Source organism: Miscanthus floridulus, chromosome 1, assembly GCF_019320115.1.
Source record: "Miscanthus floridulus cultivar M001 chromosome 1, ASM1932011v1, whole genome shotgun sequence".
Lineage (NCBI taxonomy): Eukaryota > Viridiplantae > Streptophyta > Magnoliopsida > Poales > Poaceae > Miscanthus > Miscanthus floridulus.
In genome coordinates, this window is record NC_089580.1 from 185,122,129 (window position 1) to 185,145,737 (window position 23,609).

The window sequence follows — 23,609 nt, forward strand, 5'->3', positions numbered from 1 at the left end:
CGGGGGCGGGGCTTCTGGCAGTATGGCACGGGCACGGGCACGGGCACGGGCTCGATCTCGTATCTTGGTTTGCGATTTCACCAGGAATAGTCCCCGTCCCCTTCCGGCCGCCAGATGCCATACGCTCAGGTCACCACGGCGCCTCCCGGCGTGTCGACGACCGGACTCATTGACTCCAAGGCTCACGGGCATTCGCTTTCGACTTCGAGTGGGGGAGTTCAGATCGCGACTTCTCTCTCTAGCAGCAGGACAGCAACTCCTCCCCCAAGTTCTGCCTTCGAAAAGGGAAAAGGCCGTAGCATCCGCCTCCACGCCCGGCGCTGATGCTGCCGTGACGCCGCCGGGCTCGGGGGAAGCGCGGCGCCAGCGCGTCGCTTGCCAGCAGGTTTAACTCGCTCACTCGCGCGTTCCTCCCCTTTTCTCTCCGTAAAAAGCTCCTTTACCGGCAGGGTTGGTCGTGCCTCTGTTCTCCACGTGAACGGGGTTCTCATGCCAAGTATTCGTGGAAATGTGCGTGTAGCATTTGAATTTTCTCTGCCAAGTGTCCGTGGAAATGTGCGTGTGGCATTTGAATTTACTCTCGGCCCTCTCAGGCTACAGTGAGTCGGCCACCTCTCCTGCACTACTTTGTCATCTTTATTTTTGTGGCGCTGATGTATCGCCTAATCTGCTATTGTCCTTCTTGAATGTACAGTATTGATGTGTCGCCTAACCCGCTAATGTCTTTGAATGTACAATATTATCACACCACGTGTTTGGTGTCGTTATGTAGTTTATTCTACACCTGCTGCGGCCACGTCATTGCGAGCCTTAAATAACTAAACCATGTTAGGAAGAAAGAAGAAAAATAAGTGGAGAAATTTAATGTAGAAAGCGAAAAGGAGAGGGGAATCCTGTGAAGCCTCTCATCACGGCTCGTTCGTTGGATGGTTTCTGGGTTGATAAGTCCGGCTGATGCTGGTTTGTTGTGAGAGAAGCCCTGGTTGAAACCAATCAGATCTTTCTATGACTACTACAGTTTTTGCCTAGTCCGACATTCCAGCCCTGGCCACAATTAGGTTTCTCTAATTCGACTGTCACATGCACCTGGTTCTTGTTGCTCCCGTTGTTTCTTCCTCAACCTCCCGAGCTCAGCTGCGACTGCCATGGATTCCAAACCGATGTTAGTTTTCTTGCCTGTCTCACTTTCTGTTCTGTTTCTCCGTGCTGTTTGCTGGCCTCTCTTGTTTGTTTGTTTGTGTTACTGTTGATTTGATCTCTTGTTCTTGTTGAGAAAGCAAGTAGACAGGTAAAAGGAAAGGTTCAGTACAATTTGCAATAATTTTGACATTTGTATATTTGGGTATGATGCGCTCTGCCTCCATTTTCCCCTTTTCTTCAGAATAATTCTCTCATTGTTCTTGTTCAGGGAAGCATTTGTGGCAAGTGAGGCCTCCGTCTTCATGAATCAGCCCCCTCCACATGTATGTATGCTGATGAACTGGTCTCCTTTTCTGCTATTCTTGCACCTTTTGCCTCTTATTTATAGTATAGGCATAAGACTGATTTTAGGAGACTTCAATCTAGTCGGTGGAAGGAACATCATAGAAGAAATAATATACACTTCTTAGCCCATGGCTTTCTTTTATTTTAAGTTCACTTTCTTAATAAGGTTTCTATAAGTCGCGCATTTCTTACAACCTTTGCTGAAAGTTTATTTAACATTTTTTATCACCTTAGCTGAAAATCCAGAAGTTTCCAGCTCTGTCAAGCTTCAAAGTATGGCGACAGTAGCAGTGGGCGTACCCAGTGCAGAGAGCTCCCGCTCTGTGCGGGGTCTGGGGAAGGGTGTTAGTGGCAAGCCTTACCCTCGCCTGTGCAATGCGAGAAGACCGCGACTCGAACCCGGGACCTTCCGGTCACAGGCGGTAAGACTCTACCGCTTGCACCAGGCCCGCCCTTCAGTCCTGTTTTAATTAATGCAAAACCCTGAAATTGTTTACTGAGTCTGAGATATATAATGGAATCTGCACTAAGTTTATAACAGAGGTTTCAGGCTCAGCCATATCCTCAGTCTTCATGTGTTTGCTTAACAATTGAGAGTTGAAATTTATGAGGTAATATTATGATACATAATATGAATGATGCGATGAGGCAACTGCAGAATTATCAGTTTTTGTCATGCAACCCCAGAACAGCACTGTTGCATGTTGACATCGTATTTCAGTTACTTGATTGCATTAAGTTTTAGGATCTAAATATTTCTAATGTTTTTGTATCTCATGGATATATTTCTATAATCCTTAATGCATTCTGTGAGAGAGCATGACAACTGTATTTTCTCTCTGTACGTGCAGATGTCTAGACCATCAATTATTATCAAGTTCATTTTGGGGTTGCTGTGGACCATCACCCACTTAGCAATCAGCTTTTTAAATTTATGGTCTCATCTGATTTATAGTCTAGAATGCTATCTTATTTCATCTGGATTGTTACGGAAGTATCAGAATCTTCATCTGGGTAGACTGAAGTGCTTGGCTATTGTGGTAGATAGCAAAGAAGCTAAAAGTACTGCGAAGGTCAAACAACTGTTATGCTGGCTCTCATCTATGGGTGTGAAGTACGTATGTCTCTATGACATCGAGGGTAAGACAATGAGTTCAACATTTGAATTGCAGGGTATGGCCGTTTTCAGTCTGAAGTTTGTTGTTGACTACTTATCTGCCTATATGATCATTCCTTTTCTGTAAATAAATATGGTTCATTAGAAATCAAATGACTACAAGAGGCATTACAGAGCTGTCATAACCTGGGCAGAGCAAAACTAACTTTCCTGTCATCCTTTACATGTCATATTGTGATGTTTTTAGTTGACAGATGCACAATCTTTTTTTCTTTTGAGACCTATAGACTGAATCTAGCACGTACAAGATTATCTTACACTATTCTATGTTGCATCATAGGAGTACTGAAGAAATCATTTGAACCTGCTGTGAATGTTTCAAGAGATAGGACTGCAGGAGAACATTTTGTAAGCTGCACTACGGAGCTTTCTGCTACTCCATTTTATATTAGGATCTTACTTTTGTGTATATTCTCTACTGGTATGCTTGTCCATTTTGTTGTTGTTGTTTGTAAATCTGTATTATGATTCATGGTGACATATAGGGCATTGGAGCAAACATTAAAGATCTACACCGTAGCCAAAGAGAGATGGTGATAGACTGTCTTTCTGGTTCTGATGGCAAGGAGGGTATTGCAAAAGCAGCCAGTTTACTTTGCTCAACTTACTTCATTGGTGATACTCATGGAGATGGCAAAAGGAAACCAGCATTTACAGAAGCTGACATGGCTAGTGCACTGAAAGCTGTAGGTATGCTTGGAAAAGTCACCCTTTTCTGCATGCTTTGTTTCATATACTTATTTAGTTATTTATCATGCTTTAATGACTTTATCACTTAAGTTCTGACTTCATCCATTAGGTTGTGGTGGACCAGAACCTGATCTTCTTCTCATGTATGGTCCTGCTAGATGCCATTTAGGATTTCCTGCATGGAGATTACGGTATACTGAAATTACGTAAGTTCTTTATCAAAGCATTAATATTCCTAACTGCGAAAATAATCATCACAATTGACAAATCTCCAGGTATATCACCACAATTGACAAATCTATAATATTTCTTGTTCCAGGTATATGGGGCCACTAAAATCAATGAAATATGGTGCCATTGTGAAAGCCTTATATAACTTCTCAAAGAAACACCAAAATTATGGTAAGCTTGCTTTTCCATATTTGCAATGTACTACACTGAAATTAACCTTTAGCGTTATAACTTCAACATTTTCGGCTGTGTCATAAATTTTTCTTCTTATAGGAGTTCTAGCTCTGCCTTGAAGTGTCCTTTGTTATCAGTTTTGCAGATACGCTACACTAACTAGGGTTGCAAATGCTTTGTAAATGTGCTGGCAACATGAGTGTGCTCTGCTCTCACTTTTTCTGTGGTTCCCACACGTCTTGTGAGATCTGAATATCTTAGGCATTAATGTGTATCTGGTGAGATCTAAATATCTTCGGCGTTGATGTGTGGAAAACAGTGTCCCAGAATGTGCTAACACATTTTGATGCCTGATTAGTTAGTGATTACTGATTAGGAATAAATATTTGCTCGTTTTGGCTGACTCCAAGTCTTTTCCATCTCAGGGAAATGATAGCTGATACTGGTTTAAAGAAACCATTTGATCATGGAGAAACAACACCTTGGAGCTACTCTACAGTTTGCACCCGTTAGCTTCTGCTGCTGCTTACTGGAGTACAGAAGTACTTAACGTTACGTTAGACATTACCATCGACACCGACTTCGTGTTTGCTTGTAACAAGATCAAAAGTGTGTTGTCGATAGAACATACATACGGGATAACATCCCACTGTAAAAGTACCACCCCTAGCGATGAGCAATGAAAGAACCACAAGAAACCTAACCATCTCATCTATTATTGCCTATGCTATGATTCCTAATGATTTATCTGCTTTTGTTGGATTACTACGGCACTGTCCATGTCAATCTTTAAAAAGGAACGATGTTGAAAATGAATTAACTTGGGGAATGGAATTAGAAGAAATTGCTCTGTTCGCTTGGCTGATAAGCCATGACTATTGATTGATTTGTTGTGAGAAAAATATTATTCGTTGAAAAAATATGGCTTATAAGCCAAGCAAACGTGGCGATTTAGCCTCGTTCTGTTTGCTTTCAGCTGGGACTGGGAGAGCCTGGTACCGAGTGAGACTGACCGGGCTCGTCTCTGGCTCTCTGGTCTCTGCTCATCTCCAACCTTGAGACTCGAGAGCCCACCAAACCCAAAGCCCAGGCCTCTCCGTCCCTGCCCGGCCGTCCCCCCATGTCGTCGCAGTGCCCCTACTGCCGCGCGTCGGGGCCGGCGCGGTGCGCGACGACGCAGCCGCCGCTCTCGCGCGCCGTGTCCGAGTGCTCCACCTGCGCCCGCATCGTCGTCGAACGCCACCTCCACACGCACCCCTTCTTCCCCCTCCTCCCCTTACTCCATCCGCTTCCCCTAGTCACCCCCGACCTCGCCACCGCCGTCGATCCCGCTCCCGCCCCCTCCCCCGGAGACGAAGATGACGAGGACCCCTTCCTCCCCGCGGGCTTCGTCTCCGCCTTCTCGGCTTTCTCCCTCGAGCGCCACCCCGTCCTCGCCCGCTCCGCCTCCACCTTCTCCGGCCTCCTCGCCGAGCTCGAGCGCGCGCTCGCCGTCGACTCCGCCGCCGCGGCCTCCAATCCGGACCCCGCCGGGCCCATGGTCTCCGTCGACAACCTCCGCGCCTACCTCCAGATCGTCGACGTCGCCTCCATACTCAGGCTCGACAGGGACATAGCCGACCACGCTTTCGAGCTCTTCAAGGATTGCTCGTCCGCGACCTGCCTCAGGAATCGGAGCGTCGAGGCGCTCGCGACCGCAGCGCTCGTTCAGGCTATCCGCGAGGCGCAGCAGCCTCGGACGCTGCAGGTTTGTTTGTGATTCGCACACGCACGCCATGTGTTTGTTCTATTGCTCTAGTGCAGGCGTGCAGCAGAGATGGGTATGCCTAGCTGCGAAAGCATAAGCATGCGTTTATTCAAACAATTCGTATTTAGTACTGGTTATTATATGGATAATTATAGTTTTGGAAACACCAAATCTTGCTGTTACTCTAGATTTGACTTCTTGGAATTGGGAATTGTGTGAGTAAACTCAAATATGCTAATGGATTCAATTCCAAAAGATATTACTGGTTATTATATGGATAATTATAGTTTTGGAAACACCAAATCTTGCTGTTTCACAAGATTTGATTTCTTGGAATTGGGAATTGTGTGAGTAAACTCAAATATGCTAATGGATTCAATTCCAAAAGATGTGCTACTTTCCAGCATACTCCCTCCATCCCAGAAATAAGTTTGTTTTGGACATGATTTAGGATACCAAGGAGTGATTTATTGGGGTGTATTTTTCCCTGTCTACCCTTATTAAATAGAGTTGCGGGTATCCTCCATACAACAAACGTTTCCAGCTGGAGTGGTAAGCACACCGCGGCCTGAGGCAGGAGATCACAGTTCAATCTCTCTCAGCCTCTGTTTTTTTGCAGAGCTCGCGATTGCGCGGGCTGCTGGCTGCGTTAATTACGGCCCAGGAAACGAAGAGGCGAGTTAATTACTGCCGAAACGAAGAGGCCGCGCCGGGGGCAAACTAGTCCCATTTCAGCTTGGACCACAGAAAACGAATTCATTTGTGAAAAAGCTCCAAAGCTTCAGAACAGATTTTTTTGTGGGATGGATGGAGTATTGCAATAGCCCACCAAAGTCACCGAGTTAATTAGTGTTAGATCACCGGAATTCAGTGTCCTTTTAGCCATCATATCTAGTTATCTACCATGATGTTGTGCTTGCCATTAACATCGATGGAAAAAAAAAACTTAGTTACCTCACTGTATGTAAACTGATGTTGTAGCTAATACTTATCAGGGTATCTTTAACCCTGTTTCGAATACCTGAATTCATCACAAACCATTTTAATGTTGCTTCATTGACAGCCAATGAACCAAATGCTTGTCCACTTGGTTATGTTTGATTTTTTTACACAAACTCTTGATGTAGCATGCATTTTCGCTTAATGCATATTGGTTGATTAGACATTGTCTGCTACTTAGGCAAGACCCAAGAGATCTCTATGATAACAATCTACCTCAGAAATAGATAGCAGGAAAAACTTTTAAAATACCTGACAAATATCTGAAACTTGGTATACTATTCATGTCACACTAATTTTATCAATCACTACCAATTCACCTTCTGCTTCTATTTGAACAGGAAATCTCTACTGCTAGCAATCTTCCTCAAAAAGAGATAGGAAAATACATCAAAATACTCGGCGAATCTCTGAAACTGAGTCAACCACTTAACAGCAACTCAATAGCTGTCCATATGCCCCGATTTTGCAGTTTGCTCCAGCTGAATAAATCTGCTCAGGTACCAGATGATCTGAAAAACCTGTTACTGAAGCATTATGCTGAAAACCAATATCCGTTTTTAATATATTGTATGTCGAATCTTCAGGAACTTGCAGCTCATATTGGTGAGGTGGTTGTTAATAAGTGCTTCTGCACACGGCGGAATCCCATAAGTATATCTGCTGCTGCTATCTATCTTGCATGTCAGCTTGAAGACAAACGCAAAACTCAGGCAGAGATCTGTAAGGTTACGGGCCTCACAGAGGTCACACTACGCAAAGTGTACAAAGAACTGTTGGAGAATTGGGATGATTTGCTCCCCCCTGACTATACACCTGCCACACCACCAGAGAAAGCTTTCCCCATGACCAACATTTACTCAGGGCGCTCAGCAAGTGGCAAGGATCTGTATCAGGATAAGATATTCGAGAGTATTAAGCAAAAATGCCCTGAGCCTGCAGAGCCTGACCACATGGTCATCGTGAAAGAAGAGGAAGACAAGAAAACAATTGCTCTTGGTCGTCCACCTACAAAACCTGAGGCTCATGCGTTAGGCAAGGTGTTCCGGCCACCAAATGCCCCTTTCTCAACATCTCCTAAATCTGATCGTGACAAGACTGAAACTAGCGTTCGTGGGTTCAACCTTAATGAGGTATCATGTGCGATGGATCCTGATAGAACAGACATCACAGTGAAGCCAACTTTCGGTGATCGATTGTCGAATGAATCGAATGCGATTCCATCTCCCAACAGGCAGCCTTTACCGTGGCAGCTTAAGCAGGGGGCGCCTGCAACTGGTCCATCATATTCAAGGCTTCGCGAGCAGCAGTCGGGCCTGGATCTTGTAGCTGCTCTGAAGGGAATTGGGAAAAGGAGTGCTGGGGATGGTGGTGATGGCCGGGATAGAGAAGGGAAGTGAATAGTTGGTTCTTTGTTTTTGTAGATGTATGTCTGTAGTAGAGTTAGTTTGGCCACCTCTACGGCTCTTGTCATTCTGTATTTCTTTTGCCTCCTGCCGAGGCTGTGAAACGTTACTCCAGATGCTTTAGCTTCTGTAGTAAAGTTTCCGAATTATTTACCTGACTAATTTATCACTATGTTTCGTGCAATGAAATGTAGTTCCTGTAATCCTATTATTTGAGCACTGGTATGCCCGTATGGACAGTCTATCCAGGCAAGAAGGTAACTACTGATTGTTCCTTTCCTTCAGACGATGAAGTTTATGCCAGCCAGATCGACACCGTAACTTGCATAGTTTTATCTGAAGTCACAGTAATATCCAATTCCATGATCTTCTTTTCTGAGCAAATCATCCATGATCTTCTTTGAGAGTAATGCTAGAGGAGATAAAACTCATCCAAGTTTGCCCTGGAGCCGGCAAAAATCCAGACACCTCGCTTTGAAAGCAGCAAAGCTGGAGGGGCTCAAGTGCAAATGCCCCCCGAATCGGATAATACGCCGCGATAGCGAAGCAGAGGTCTTCCAAAACCCAACGCGGCGAACGGCTACTGCTCCTTCCTCATCCTCTTCCCCTCTCCCTCCCCTCCGCCATGGCCGTCCCCATCTCCACCTCCACCTCCTCCACGCTCCCTCTCCTCTTCCTCCATCGCGGCACCGCAAACCCTAGCCCCGCGGTTCTCTCCTTCCCGTCCTCCCTCCGTGGCGTGTCCCTCCGCTCCCAGGCCGCCGCCGCACCGCCTGCAGAGACCCTTTCTGACGACGGCATCCCTGACGCGCCACCGGTACGTGACTATACTGATATTGCCGTGTGGTTTCGAGCACGTGGAGTCCAAAACCTGTGAGTTTCATGGTGGCGGACCGGCGTGTAGCGGTGTAGGTATTCGCGGTTCCAGGAATTCCGCGTGGGCTCTGGGTAGGGATGAAAACGGCCCGTTTAGAGGGGTTGAGATATGTCCGTATGCGAGTCCGGATATTCAATATTCGATACCATATCCGTATCCAAATACTCAAATCGCATATTTATGATGTCGATATCCAATCGTATCCTATCCGACATTGTTGGCACTATCCGTATTCAAATCCGAATCCGGACAAAAATATGAAAACAAATGTAATATCGGTGATATCCGTCCGTATCCGATCCGTTTTCATCCCTAGCTCTGGGGGTTACAATCGGCATTGATTCAGTTCGCACCCGTTAGACCTTGTTCATTCGGTGACTAAAATCGATACTCTTTCAGGAAGGGGAGGGGACGGGAATTCCGTTGCCATCGTCGATTGGGGATGATGGGGAGCAGGTACATTTCCTAACAGCTAAAAATTCCCAAATTATGTTACTGAATCTCTTGTTCTAATATTGTTACTGCCATGATCGATTGAACTGTGAAAAGTTATTACTCCATATAACTGTTGATATTTCTAGGATCATTAGGAGCATAGATCTAGCCGGTAGAATGGTTCTATTCGGGATAAAAGACGCATCACATCTTAATACATGTAGAATTAGAGAGACATAGAGGGAAAGGAGAAGGTGTCGAACCTGACACCGCGGAGGGAGGTCCAGAAGCGTCGGCCATCTCGTTCGTCGGTGAAGTCTGCGCACGGGCAGCGACGTTCGGGGAAGAGATCGATGAAGCCGTCGACGTCTGTGGAGCGGGGCGACGCGGCTGGTGGCTTCCCGTCACTGTCTGCGCCCCTCTGGATCGGATTAGGGTTTAGGTGTCGGTGGGGAGCTCAGCTCAGGTGAACCTCGTGACTTAAGCCGCCGTCCCCCACCTCTTTTTATTGCACAGTGTCACAGGGCGCCCAGCCCAGTCAGGGCGCAGATCAAAGGCCCAACTGGGCCGTTGGACCCAGTTTGGGATTGGAGATCAATCTAACAATCTCCCCATTGATCTCCTACCATCTTTCAATTTCATATCATTTACTTTTGTTTATTTCATTACAGATTAGCGGATAGAGCATGTTTCATCGTCACGGTCAAATGCCGATAGATTTAATAACTACAACACACCACTCTGTTCTGAAATAGATACTTAACTTTGGGTCTTCTTTTGTCCAGGAATTATTGTCTTTCCCTTAAACCCATGCCGGCTACATATTCTCTGAACACGTTGGGTGGTAAGCTTTTTGTAAGCGGATCCGCGAGCATCTTTTCGGTACTTATATGCTCAAGACTTATGACATGATCCCGGACTTTATCTTTCACAACATAATACTTTATGTCAATGTGTTTGGCAGCACCACTTGACTTATTGTTGTGAGCATACTATACTGCCGGATTATTATCGCAGTATAACTTAAGTGGTCTATAGATGTCGTCAACCACCTTCAAACCGGGTATGAACTTCTTTAGCCAGTTCACCTGCCACGTTGTCTCATAACACGCTACAAACTCGGCATACATTGTGGACGATGTAGTGATGGTTTGCTTTGAGCTTTTCCATGAAATAGCTCCCCCTGCGAGAGTGAATACATATCCAGACGTGGATTTTCTATCATCTACCGCATAATCAGAATCTAAATATCCCACTATATGGAGTGAATCAGATCTTCTATACGTCATCATGAGGCCTTTCGTTCCTTGCAAATAATGCAAGACTTTCTTTACTAATTTCTTTACTAACCCGGTAACAAATGTCAAGTCAGGGCGCGTATATACTTGAGTATATTGCAAGCTTCCGACGGCTGAAGCATATGGAACCGCTTTCATTTGATCGATCTCATATTGGTTCCTGGGACATTGAAAATCCCCATATCTGTCGTCCTTGACTATAGGAGCAGGTGATGGACTACATTTATGCATACTGAATTTCTTTAAGATTTTTTCTATGTATGTCTTTTGTGACAGTCTTAATACCCCTTTCCTTCTATCTCGGTAAATCTCGATCCCTAGAACGAACGAAGCTTCACCAAGATCTTTTATATCAAATTTTAAGGATAAAACCTTCTTTGTCTCTAGTAGTAGACTGACATCACTGCTAGTAAGTAAGATATCATCCACATATAGGACAAGGAAGATAAACTTCTCATTCTTAAACTTTGTATTAACACAATTGTCCTCTATATTCTCTTTAAACCTAAAATTCCTTATTGTCTGATCAAACTTTAAGTACCACTGTCTTTAAGCTTGTTTTAATCCATCAATGGATTTTTTTAGGCGGTATCTCATTCGTTCTTTTTCTTCCATGACAAATCCTTTCGGTTGTGCCATGTAAATATTTTCCTCCAAGTCCCCGTTGAGAAATGTCGTCTTTACATCCATCTGATGTAATTCTAAATTGTAATGTGCCACTAATGCCATTATGATTCTGAAGGAATCCTTACATGAGACTAGAGAAAATGTCTCATTGTAATAAATCATTTCTCTTTGCGTAAAGCCTTTTGTCACAAGTCGCGCTTTATATCTCTATATTCCCTTGAGAGTTAAGTTTTGTTTTGTAGATCCATTTACAGCCTACTGTTTTGCCTACTTTAGGAATTATTTCTAAGTCCCAAACTTTATTGGCATTCATAGATTTCATTTCATCTTCCATGGCCTCAAGCCATTTTGATGAATGTTCATTTCTCATGGCTTCTTCAAATGAGGTGGGATCATCCTTCATTTGAAATTTCTCAGTGTTGTATACTTCATAGTCAGCAGGAATATCTGATTTTCTAACTCTTTGAGACCTTTTATGGGCCTCCACATTTGGCACATCTTCTGTTTGAGGCTGTTGTTGCTCCGCCTCATGTGTGGCAATAGGTTCTACAGGATCCTGAAGAACAGATTCCTCATCGTCATTCATTGTTGCCACAGACGGAATAACAATATGTGCTGGCACCACAGTATCTTGCACTATTGGGGCAGCGACAGCGGGCAATGAGAAAAATGGCTCATGAATCATCGGAGTGGGCGCATACACCCGCTTCTCTTCAAGGTCAATTTCTCGAGATACCATGCTTTCCCTCATCATTTCATCCTCTAGGAAGACAGCGTGTCTCGTTTCCACAAACTGTATGTCTGTCTGGACAGTAGAAACGAAAACCTTTTGACTTTTCTGGGTGGCCAATGAAATGGCAACTTACTGTTTTGGGATCTAATTTCCCAATGTTTTGGTTAAATACTTTAGCCTCAGTAGGACTCTTCCACACACGTAAGTGGTTTAGTGAGGGTACTTTTTCTGTCCACAACTCATACGGTGTTTTGGATACCGACTTACTTGGTACTCTATTGAGAATATGAATGACGGTTTTTAACGCCTCCATCCACAGGCTCAACGGTAAGGTGGAGTAACTTATCATACTACGCACCATATCCATCATGGTACGATTGTGTCTTTCAGCTACCCCATTCTGTTGAGGTTCGCCCGGTGTAGAATACTAGCCTACTATGCCATTCTCCTGTAAGAACCTTGCAAAAGGTCCAGGAACTTGGTCATATGGGGTATGCCGACCGTAGTACTCCCCCCCCACAGTCGGATCTGACTATCTTAATCTTTAAATTGTGTTGATTTTCTACTTCTGCCTGAAATATCTTAAATTTATCCAATGCTTTTGTTTTTTTTTTATTGGATAAATGTAGCCATAACGGGAGTAATCATCTGTGAATGTTATGAACGAATCATAACTATCCACACTTTTTACAGGAAACGGACCACAAATGTCTATGTAAATAATCTGTAAAATTCCTGCGATTCGTTTGACATCTTTTCTTAATTTTCTTTACATACTTTTCTTTTATGCATTCTCTGCATTATTCTAAATCTGAGAACTCTAATAGAGAAAGAATATCATTCTTAACTAGTCTTTCTATTTCTCCCCTCGAAATATAGCCTAAACGACAGTGCCATAATTTCGACAACGCATCGTGAGCTCTCTTTCGTTTTCTGTTTACATCCGTAGACGATGATATATTCTCATTGTCGCACGCAACGTTCTCATCATCGCATGCAACATTCACATCATCACGTAGTGATAACAAATAAAGTTCATTTTGTAAGATAGCAAGACCAACACATGCATTATTAAATGTTATCTTACATTTGCCATTTCCAAAATGGCAATCATATCCATCATTGTCCAAGCATTAAACACTAATTAAGTTTCTCTGTAGGGAGGGAACATAAAGTACATCTCTAAGTAAAAGTGTGAAGCCATCAGCAAGCTCTAGAGAAAGATCACCAACGACTTTGACATCTGCTCGGACTCCATTTGCAACTTTGACGTGTCTTTCTTTTCTTTGCGTAGTCCTCGTCGAACGGAATTCCTGTAAAGAATTAGCAACATGAACAAATGCACCTGAGTCAATCCACCAAGTAGATTTCGAATACTGTACATACATGGATTCATTTATGAACGTAATAATGTTTTCACATTTCTTTGCCATGACCATCTTTAAGTAATCGGGATAATCTTTCTTATAATGTCCCGTCTTCTTACAATAGAGACACTGATCTTTCTCTACTGTGAACTTGTTCTGTTGAGGCTGATGCAGCATGTGACCCTTTTCCTTTGGCTTTGAGGAGGAGTTAACATTATTATTCTTTTTCTTGTTGTCTAGCCATGAGTCTCTCTAAATCCCACTTCTCGGACTGTATGTTATAGTTGATAACAAAAGTGTCAAACTTTTTAGGCAAGGAAGCAAAAATCAGATGGATAAGAAACTCTTCCTTAAGAGCCAGATCCTTAGTATGTGCTCTCTTATGTCACCATTTTCAGAGTACCTCTCTGTCACCAGCTGCTTTATCAGCTGGGTAGCATATGTCTTTGAAGAGCTAGTGAACTGACTCTTTATTCTATCGAGGTACTTGGTGACGGTGTCATACTCTGAGATTGAGCCCACAATTGCAGGCTCAATCGTGTTCTTTATCACAGCCAAACATTTTTTGTTGACAGTGATCCACTTCCTATGCTCAAGGTCATAGGACATCTTTTGGGATGTAAAATCCCTTTCTCTGGTTGCCCAAGCGACATCAGCCTCGTTTGTCTCCCTCACCGGTGCCACAGGCTCAGTGGGACACGGTGAGGTGACTACCCAGTCCACCTCAGCCAAGATGAAGGCCATGTCAATCTTTTTCTTCCACTTCATGTAGTTGTCACCTTTGAGAGTGGGGATCTCTTTGATACAACCCATTAAGTTGTATCCGCCTGAAAACACAATTCATATGGAGTGAGAACATAAACATAATAATAACAATTGCATGTCTTAGTTCCAACGTTGGTCAAAATTAAAACATACAATTGTCCTCTACACTAATTCTATATCACCGTTGGGCAGAAATAAAATTAATGCATGACAAAACTCATCATAATATTGCCATTAATCAACGTTGGTTAGAATAATAACAATATTATAATAAGCTAAAAACATATTCATTTTTTAAAATTAAATTCTCCCGTTGGCTCGAATTTAATAATGAAAGTAACAACTTTAAAATACGCAGCGGACAACTGAACTCATTTCCTTGAATTTTACCCACAGGAAAAATTCGTTTTTCTGATTTCTTTTGAGCCATTTTCCATTTTTCAATTTTACTGGAAAAGGAAAATTGGGCTCCCTCTTTACTGCTACTGGGCCTGAAGCCGGCAATTCGGCTCGGCCCACCACCTCTGCGCGGCGCCCGGCCGCACCCAGGCCGCAACGTGGGCCTGGGCCGGCAAAGTGCCGCGGCCGCGCGCGCCCACCTAGGCCGCGAAACGGCCCGCTCGATCTGAGCCGTCCGCGCCGATCCGACGGCCATCCGCGCGCGTCGCTCGATCAAAAACGCGACGGGCAGCGGCTCCCCTGAAAACCCTAACCCATTCATTCCCTCCCGTTCTCTCTCTCACGCAGCCGCGCGAGCCCGAGCGAAGAGCAGGCAACGACGAGGGCCTCGACGCCGTCGTCGCCCCCCTCGTCGGCGTGCGCGCTCCCCAGCTGGTGAGCGCGCCGCCGTCGAGCGGCCTGGCCGCGGTGCCTCCTTGGCCGAGCCGGCGAGCAGCGCCCCCGGCTCGGCCTTCTTCTCCCCGCACGCCGGAGAGCCGCGCTACGGCGGTGTTAGCAGCGGTCGAGGCAGGCCTCCCCTTCCCCTTCTTCCCCTTCTGACTTGTTCTTTTCGGATTCAACCGATTGGCGATCTAGGGTTAGGGTTTCGGGTTAGAGTTAGGGATTCGCTTTGTTCTTCTTCTTCCCGAATTGATTTCGGGTTTAGGGTTCGGTTTCGAGTGGACTTGAAACCAAGCCCTCCTTCTATTCTTTCTTTCACCCAGTTAGGGTTAGGGTTAGGAAAACCCTCTTCTTTTCTCAGACCTGAACGGATCTACTCTGTGTTTTATCGTTCACCCGTTCTAGATCTAAAACCGTAGAAAACCTCGCTCTGGTACCATTGTTGATATTTCTAGGATCATTAGAAGCATAGATCTAGCCGGTAGAATGGTTCTGTTCGGGATAAAAGACGCAGCACATCTTAATACATGTAGAACTAGAGAGACATAGAGGAAAAAGAGAAGGTGTTGAACCTGACACCGCGGAGGGAGGTCCAGAAGCGTCGGCCATCTCGTTCGACGGTGAAGTCTGCGCACGGGCAGCGACGTTCGGGGAAGAGATCGATCAAGCCGCCGACGTCGGTGGAGCGGTGCGGCGCGGCTGGTGGCTTCCCGTCACTGGCTCCGTCCCTCTGGATCGGATTAGGGTTTAGGTGTCGGTGGGGAGCTCGGCTCAGGCGAACCTCGTGACTTGAGCTGCCAGCCCCACCTCTATTTATTGCGCAGTGTGACAGGGGTCCTCCAGCCATAGTGGGTTGGGCGCTCCCCATCAGGGCGCGGATCAAAGGCCCAACTGGGCCGTTGGGCCCAATTTGGGATTGGAGATCAATCTAACAATAACATGTTTCTCTTTTATTGCTGCATTGTAGTGCACATTTTATTTGTAATTGTATAATCACTATAAATGGAGAGGATGATGTACTCAGGGTATCTATGTAAGTAGCATTTAGAAATGGGTCAGGATGCAACGATGCTACTTGGCATGATTACATTAGTGGAGTGAATTAATCCCCTTACTCAAGCTTTCTTTGGAGTGTTAGAAAAATGATAGACAATATCACAGTCAGTGCATTTGTTTAAGCCGTTATTCTTACTGTAAACTATTGTTCATGTGAGTGCGATTTGGACTTCAGAAATGTATGCTTTGTAAAAGTCCCATATCATGTTAGACAGTTTAGCATCCTTAATGCTTAAGTTATGCATAGTTACCAGCACACGATTGAAGAGACTATACATGAAATATCATTTAGTCTGTCCTTCAAATCATTCCTATTGAACTGGAATGAGGATATCTGAGGGTCTATGGCGGTGTACCTTTCCAGATTCAACTTAGCACTTGAAAGCTTGCTTGATGAAACTTTCAAAGTTTTCTGCCTATTAATGCTCTATTCCTCCTTGGAATTATTTGGTGTACTTGAAAAATGGTGGCACCAAGTGTTAATCAGTATAAGAGATGTCCACATGTCCAATGGCCAATGCTCTAAACAAGTAGGGATCCAGAGCAGTGGAAAAAACAATGTCTAATCAGTAAGAGATGTCCACATGTCCACTAGTAGTAGGTTTATTCCTGTCATTTTTCGTGTGTTTTTTGGTTTAGTTTCCTGCTACTGTATGGTTGTTCTTTCATTCAATATAAACAATAGAGCAACTTAAGACACAGGGAGAAGGATATGTTTATTCCTTCTCCTTTGCTCCAAGTGCTTGAAGTCCCCTAATTAATTTGTAATAGGGAAAATAGGAACTCTCGCATTGAATCAAGACAAAGGGAGAAGGATATGCACTATTCGTTTTGATGGGACCTGATTATAAGGTGTTGATTAAAGGTCTATGCATGTACCACCATTGCTACAGTTGTACTAAATACAAGTATAGATAGTCTATCCCACTGTTCAAAAAGGCGATGCCTTAGGTGCGCCTAGGCGCGACTAGTCGCTAGTCGATGGGTTCCCGCCTGGCCTATGGGGGTAGGCGGACATCCAGGCGCAAGGAGGTAGGTCGCCGGTGGGGGAGGAGGAGCTGAGAGCAGCGGCGGGCGCGTGCGTGGGCGTGTGCGGGCGGCAGCAGGCGGGGGGGTCCTACCTGGCCTAGGGGGTAGGCGGACCCTTAGGCGGCGCCAGCTCATCGGCGGCGCCGGTGGGGGAGGAGGAGCTTCTGGCGGAGGTCGCCGGTAGAGGAGGAGCTGCGGGGCGGGGGCGAGCGCGTGCGCGGGCGGGGGCGGGCACGCACTAGAGGAGAGAGAGATGCCGGAGAGGGAGAGGAATCGGAGGCGGCGGCTGATGCGGGCTATCGAACAGAGGAAGCGGCGTCGAGCAGAGGATGCGGGAGACCGAACAGAAGGATAAGGTTGGAGACCTGGAGTGGGAGATGGGCTGGACTGTTGCCATTTGGGCATTTCTATCTCTCTAAGCCATCCTTTCAATCTATCTAAACCACTATTTCAGCTGTTTATTTTTTCTTTTAGAAGATAATATATGTATATTAGTATATATACAAAACGCCTAGAAAAACGCCTTAAAACGCCTAAGCTCGCTTAAGCTCGCCTCGGCTCTAGGCTATGGGTCATCGCCTAGAAGTCGCCTAGCGCCTAGCTGAACTTTGGTCTATCCTAGTTGTGCAAGCTGTCATAGGCATGCGAGTTTTGTGTAATAAGTACAATTGTATAAAATATATTAGAGACAAACATATGTATAGCAATATCTCACTTTTTTCTCAGATAAAGGAAAAAATCCAGCTTCATCTCTTGTGTTGTGACCAAGAGAATCAGACCAATTATTACACCAAAATTAATTAATAATAAAACGTGGCTGACTCATGACTCAAGCCTGGTATTGTTTGGTCATACAAACGAAGCAAAGAAATACATAGCGGCCATCTCACGTGCTCGGCAAACACGGAGGATGCATTCCTTGCTGTTGCCACATCCCACCTCGCTGTAATTGCGCCCACTGCTGTAACCAAAGTGTTCCCCTGAACAGTTAGCAATATCTAACTGTGTGGTTGTGTTTAAAATTCGACAAGTTATGCCATTCCTCTTGCTTGTATAACTTGGAACCTCCTTGGTACTGTCCTTAAACTGTTGGAGTTCGAGTGGCTTCCTCCATTCTAAAATAGATGTTGTCAATGTATGTGCTCAACCTTTTATACTTGTATAAACTTATTTACTTTTCTCACATGGAAATGGTCAATTCAGAAAAAAAGGACAAAGGTGTGTTTTGAAGACATGTAAAAAATGACTATTAAGTACTCCCTTTGTTCCAAATTGTAAGTTGTTCTGGCTTTTCTAGATACACAATAAAAACTATGTATCTAGACACAGTATATACCTAGATGCATAGCAAAATCTATGCACCTAGAAAAGCCAAAACGACTTACAATTTGGAATGGAGTGAGTAGCAAAATAGAACAAAGCTAACACTGTATAATCTGCCATTGAGGTTACTCCTTACAATTGTATGTTTACTTTGCTGCTTCATGTTTCTTCTTGTTAAGCATGTCCATCATGAATATTTGTGTGCAGTTGTTGTATGGAACTGCTGGAAAAGAAATTGTTACAAGGCCTTGTGCACAGTTGGGCTCCTCTCATAGTGATTCTTTAGATGTATCACAAGAGAAAATAGTGATAATAAACAGATACGGAGAGAAACTTGTTGGTGTTTTGCATGAAGCTGGATCTAAGGACCTTGTAGTGTTGTGCCACGGATTTAGGTCATCCAAGGAAAGTAGAACTCTGTTAAGTCTTGCTGATGCATTGACATCAGAAAATATCAGCATATTTCGTTTTGATTTTTCTGGCAATGGAGAAAGTGAAGGTACTTTTGAATATGGCAACTACTATAAAGAAGTGGACGATTTACGTGATGTGATCCTACATTTCAAAAAACACAAGCGTGACACCCATGCTATTGCTGGCCACAGTAAGGGAGGAAATGTGGTTATCCTCTATGCATCCATGCATCACGATATATCTAAAGTTATTAACCTGTCTGGAAGGTTTAATCTGGAACGTGGAATTGGAGATCGTTTTGGAAATGATTACATGGAAAGGATTAATCGGCATGGTTTCATTGATGTGGAAGACAAAACAGGACGTATCATCTACCGCGTGACCAAAGAAAGTCTGATGGATCGTCTTAAGACAGATATGCACTCTGCATGCTTGTCTATTGACCCAAACTGCAGGGTGTTGACAGTACATGGTGCTAATGATGATGTTGTGCCATCAGAGGATGCTCTAGAGTTTGATAAGTATATAAGCAACCACGAATTGCATATTATTGAAAGAGCTAATCATAGATATGCATCTCATCAGCTTGAATTAGCTGCAATTGTACTGAAATTTATTAAATCTAGATGAGGGTAGGTGGAAACAAACGCAGCCATGGCATACCCTTTTTTGCCCCAATATTCTTTTTCTGCCAATATTCTTTGTAGATTAATTTTAGTGAACTGTTTTATTGAACGTTTATATTTTCAGAATATTACTAGATTTGGCCCGCTTTTTATAATATACAGGGCAAATGCATACACTTGCCTTCACAAATTGAGCTTAACTAGCTTGATGGCATTAATGTGTCTTGACTCCTGCCAGCTATTAGTTGACTGCATTTTGTGGGAAAACATAAGCATGTCTGTTGCACAGGAAAATGAAGTTTTATAAGGTTTCTTTTTTCTATAGGAAACATATTTAAACATTATATGACCTTGCTCTAAATCAACGGCATGTTTTTATAACTTCACTGTCCAGTTTGCCTGCAGAAGTTGCTCATCTCTCTACGACTAACAACTCTGTTTTCTGAATGTTATCTTTTCTCAGCTCGCACCCAAGCAGAAGATCAGAATCAAGCTGCGGTCCTACTGGGTGCCGTTGATAGAGGACTCCTGCAAGAAGATAATTGAGGCTGCCAAAACAACCAACGCAAAGACCATGGGTCCCGTTCCTCTGCCCACTAAGCGGAGAATCTATTGTGTGCTGAACTCTCCTCACGTGCACAAGGACTCACGGTTCCATTTCGAGATCCGGACTCATCAGCGGCTGATTGACATCATGTATCCAACTGCCCAAACAATTGATTCATTGATGCAACTCCAGCTCCCTGCCGGTGTGGATGTTGAGGTTAAGCTATGATTCTGTTGGAGCTGAAGTTTTCAAAGTTTGATGTAATGTGGTACTCATTTTCTGCAGCTTTTCTCTTTGATCCTTTTGTTGTCTGGGACTGAAAGAAATGTAGAGCCTGTACTAGGAAAGGTGTCCAGATTTGAATCTGTCTTGCATTTGAAGTATATTGAATGATATGGTAGTTGTATACGTGTATTGTACTGGCACCACTAAAATTTCTTCAAGCAAGTAGAATTTTATGACATCAGGACTGAATCAAGCGATTGATTGGCCAAATTCGTAAGCTTCTGATATAGGCTTCTCGTCCCAGTAGGATTGGTTGATTCGTCTGGATAAGCAAAATACTCATTCATGGTGGCTGCACTGATTCTGGGACTCAACAGACTGACGAAGCTTTCTATAACTTGTCAAGGAGACATCTTTCTTCTTTTCTTTTGGCGGAATAACCAAATTAGTCCCTCATCTTTCGTCTCAAGCTCAATTTAGTCCCTTAACTTTTAAATTGGCCAAAGGAGTCCCTCATCTTTTTTTTTTTGTCTGAATTCGTCCTTGTGCTAATGTGGCACTCCACGTTGGCAACCCTAGTGAGCAAATGTGCTGGTGTCGCGAGTGTTGGCAGTTGGCATTGCTAGTGTAGGTAAAGTTACTCCGTACTTTCACACTCAAGTTCATTGCATTTTGGTTTGAACAACATCATGCTAGGACATAATTGAGCACGGAGGATCTAACGACAAAAGAAAGAACATGATTTCTCCATCCTAAAATAAGTGTCATTCTCGCTTCCCGAGGGGTCATGCGCTTTTAATTTTAACCAAATATACACAAGAAAATATTGATATTTATAGTACATAATTAGTATCATTAGATGGATCGTTAAATCTATTTTCATATAAACTTGTTTAGAGATTTAAATGTTGTTAATATTTTTTACAAATCTAATCAAACTTACGAAAGTTTGACCGTCATGAATACCACATCGATATTTATTTTAGGACGGAGAGAGTATGTTATTGATCCAAGGAAAATTTAAGTCCCTTTCATGACTAGAACCAATGCAATCTCATGTGAAATTAGTTTTAATGCATTGCATGGCTGCCAGGCTAGCCAAAGCTACGGTCACCACTAGGCTTTGCTGACTGGAACCGCTAATATGGAGCACCACATCAGCGTACGGACGAAATTGAACTAAAATCGAAAGTTGAGGGAATAGTTTGGTCATTCTGAGAGTTGAATGACTAAATTGAACTTGAGACAAAAGATCCACCTTTTTCTTTTAGAGTGTCGTTTTTTCTGAAGAAAAGGAAGGCATAAAGTTGGTCTTTAGCAGCCCCAGCCTCCATAGTCCATGTTTCTACATCTTCTCTTTCCCTGTCCGAAACGATCGAGACAAGCGTTGCTTCGCGAGTAACATAAATCCATAAATTATGCGTCAGGATGGGAATGGCCCATATGATCTTCAGTCTGTTCGCTTGGTCGTAAACGATCGTAAATTTTCAGCCAGAACAGTATTTTTTTCTCACACCAAACCAGCCAGCAGTAATAATCCACGATCGTATCAGCACCTGCTTGTCTTCATGTTTCAGTGCTTTGGCCATCCTTTTCTTAATCTATCGGCTGCTTGGTCACTAGAAGAGTCAGATGCTAAAAGTAAATCTGATTAGGGCACTGAAGTGGCATATGCTTGTCTTCAGCTGTAGAGTAACCCAACGTCACCATCAACTTACACATTTCATTACAGCACCATTTTCTGGATTTGTCTCGGTACGTTTTGAAAACCATAACATGGTTATATTATTTGAGTTAGATGACTTGAGCTTCTCATGCTAAAAGAAAAAATAGCTGTTTTTTCTTGATATATTAAAGAAAAAAAGACTTGATATAGTAAATATCAAGAAATGTAAAAATAAAGTATTTTACAATCGCCACATATAGAAAAACAAACCTTGATATAGTACAAATACTTTATTTCTGGTGGTCGCACTGATCTGCGGATTCAAAAGACCATGAAGTTTTCTAATTTGTACGAGGGAGATTTCTTTCTTTTCTTTTGGAGTGTCTTTTCGTTTGAACTACAACTGATCAGTCCTCAATGGTGCCACAAGTGGCTGTAAGAATAAGAAGGCGTACAACAAAGAAAGAGGAGAGCTTTCACTTATGTTTAGCGCCCCCCCCCCCCCCCTCCCTCAGAGAGTGTTTCCTTTTCCTTATTGCTCTCGGATTTTAAAACCACCTTTGAAGTGTCCTTTTGCTTGTATATAAAGGACCTGTTTGGCAGGGCTCCTCTCCGGCTCCGGCTCCTGTTCCTCCAGAGGAGCCCTGCCAAACGTTTTCTTAGAAAAGCCGTTTTTCAATAAAAAACAGAGTAGCCGAAGCCGTTTTGGAAGAACCACAATTTGTGGCTCCTCCAAAACGGCTCCGGCTCCTCCGGAGGAGCCCCTCAGGAGGAGCCGTGCCAAACAGGTCCAAACTCTCTTTCTCTATCTTAATTGAAAGACAGAGCTCCTAACGTTGCATTAAAAAAAGTTGGAAGGATCACCGAGGCTTAGAGATTATTAAAAAAAATAGTATTACTGTAGCTTGTGAACTTTTCAAAATGTAATACAAAGGACCAAACAAGGCGACCAGAGGGGGGATGAGTGTGAGTGTTGACGTTGGATATGATCCAAATCACACACCAGCAGGGCCTTGGACGCCCAGGCTGCTATGGACCGAAGAGCGCAGCGAGGATGTCACTCTTTTGTGGTGAAGAAATGAGAGGTTTACAAGCAAACCACCAAAGGATAACCAACGTGCTTGCGTAACGAAGAACCGGCTAGTTTTTAGGCCTAGCAAAGAAACCGTCGAAGCTCTCGCCCAGGAGGGACCCCGTTAGGGCAAGGATGTCACTGGGTTGCCCTAGCTCAGCCGGTAAGCCTAGGGCGCTATCCTTGGTCGTGGATCAAGGGATGAACAGCATGGAGGTTGGAGAAGAGGATAAAAAAGAGAGGTAGTAGATTGATTTTGACGACCGAATAGTTGGGAACTCAATCGGTCATGATCCTCTCGTATATATAGAGCGGGTGGTCTTATCCCAGTAGCAACATACAATAGTATGACCAGATTTGAATTTGAGCAAAATATTTATATTTTGTACCTTATTGATCATGTTGGAGAAGTGTATGTTCTTGATTTGCATGATGTTACCCTTCGTCTCCAGGAAACGATCAACAATAGGTGTCGAATCACCCGAAAATGCTTCGGCGGCTGCTGGAACAGAGGAAGTCGGCTTAGCCCAACTGGAAGTTGGCTACGCTGACTTGGGCACTAGTAGGCAAAGCCACAACAGGGACAGTCGGCCTGGCTGACTAGGAAGTCGGCCTAGCCGACTCAGGGCAGGTAGCAGTGGCAGTCGGCCTGGCCGACTAGAGTCGTGAGTCGGCTAGGCCGACTAGGAAGTCGGCCTAGCCGACTCACGACATGCAGCAGTCGCAATCGGCCTGGCCGACTGGGAAGTCAGCCTAACCGACTCAGGGCAGGCAGCAATCAACTCAGCCGATTCTAAGCA

General features: G+C 44.0%; 4 protein-coding genes across 12 annotated transcripts; all 4 read left to right on the forward strand.

Moving 5' to 3' along the window:
• Window positions 1-19: 19 nt before the first annotated feature.
• Window positions 20-4,534, forward strand: LOC136505154 (uncharacterized). 9 transcript variants are annotated; one of them, XM_066500275.1, is made up of 9 exons: window positions 20-385; window positions 1,409-1,463; window positions 1,720-1,907; window positions 2,337-2,658; window positions 2,943-3,010; window positions 3,148-3,352; window positions 3,462-3,558; window positions 3,672-3,754; window positions 4,183-4,534. In XM_066500275.1, exons 3-9 carry the CDS (start codon window positions 1,761-1,763, stop codon window positions 4,188-4,190), a joined length of 930 nt encoding a protein of 309 aa, XP_066356372.1. In that variant the 5' UTR covers window positions 20-385; window positions 1,409-1,463; window positions 1,720-1,760; the 3' UTR covers window positions 4,191-4,534. The 9 variants fall into 9 exon arrangements, with proteins under 9 accessions (XP_066356372.1, XP_066356377.1, XP_066356412.1 ...); XM_066500280.1 differs by having other exon boundaries at window positions 1,732-1,907; XM_066500286.1 differs by lacking the exon at window positions 20-385 and adding an exon at window positions 457-1,162 and having other exon boundaries at window positions 1,732-1,907.
• A 195-nt stretch (window positions 4,535-4,729) lies between these two features.
• Window positions 4,730-8,165, forward strand: LOC136505199 (plant-specific TFIIB-related protein 1-like). The gene is made up of 3 exons (XM_066500337.1): window positions 4,730-5,504; window positions 6,845-7,003; window positions 7,091-8,165. The coding sequence occupies exons 1-3, from the start codon at window positions 4,878-4,880 to the stop codon at window positions 7,901-7,903; spliced, it is 1,599 nt and encodes a 532-aa protein (XP_066356434.1). The 5' UTR covers window positions 4,730-4,877; the 3' UTR covers window positions 7,904-8,165.
• Window positions 8,166-8,469: 304 nt separating this feature from the next.
• Window positions 8,470-20,309, forward strand: LOC136550796 (small ribosomal subunit protein uS10c-like). Its single transcript, XM_066542387.1, has 3 exons — window positions 8,470-8,726; window positions 9,186-9,242; window positions 19,763-20,309. The coding sequence occupies exons 1-3, from the start codon at window positions 8,535-8,537 to the stop codon at window positions 20,072-20,074; spliced, it is 561 nt and encodes a 186-aa protein (XP_066398484.1). The 5' UTR covers window positions 8,470-8,534; the 3' UTR covers window positions 20,075-20,309.
• On the forward strand, window positions 17,120-19,751 carry LOC136550785 (uncharacterized). The gene has a single exon (XM_066542378.1). It carries the CDS (start codon window positions 18,440-18,442, stop codon window positions 19,301-19,303), a length of 864 nt encoding a protein of 287 aa, XP_066398475.1. The 5' UTR covers window positions 17,120-18,439; the 3' UTR covers window positions 19,304-19,751.
• Window positions 20,310-23,609: the final 3,300 nt, after the last annotated feature.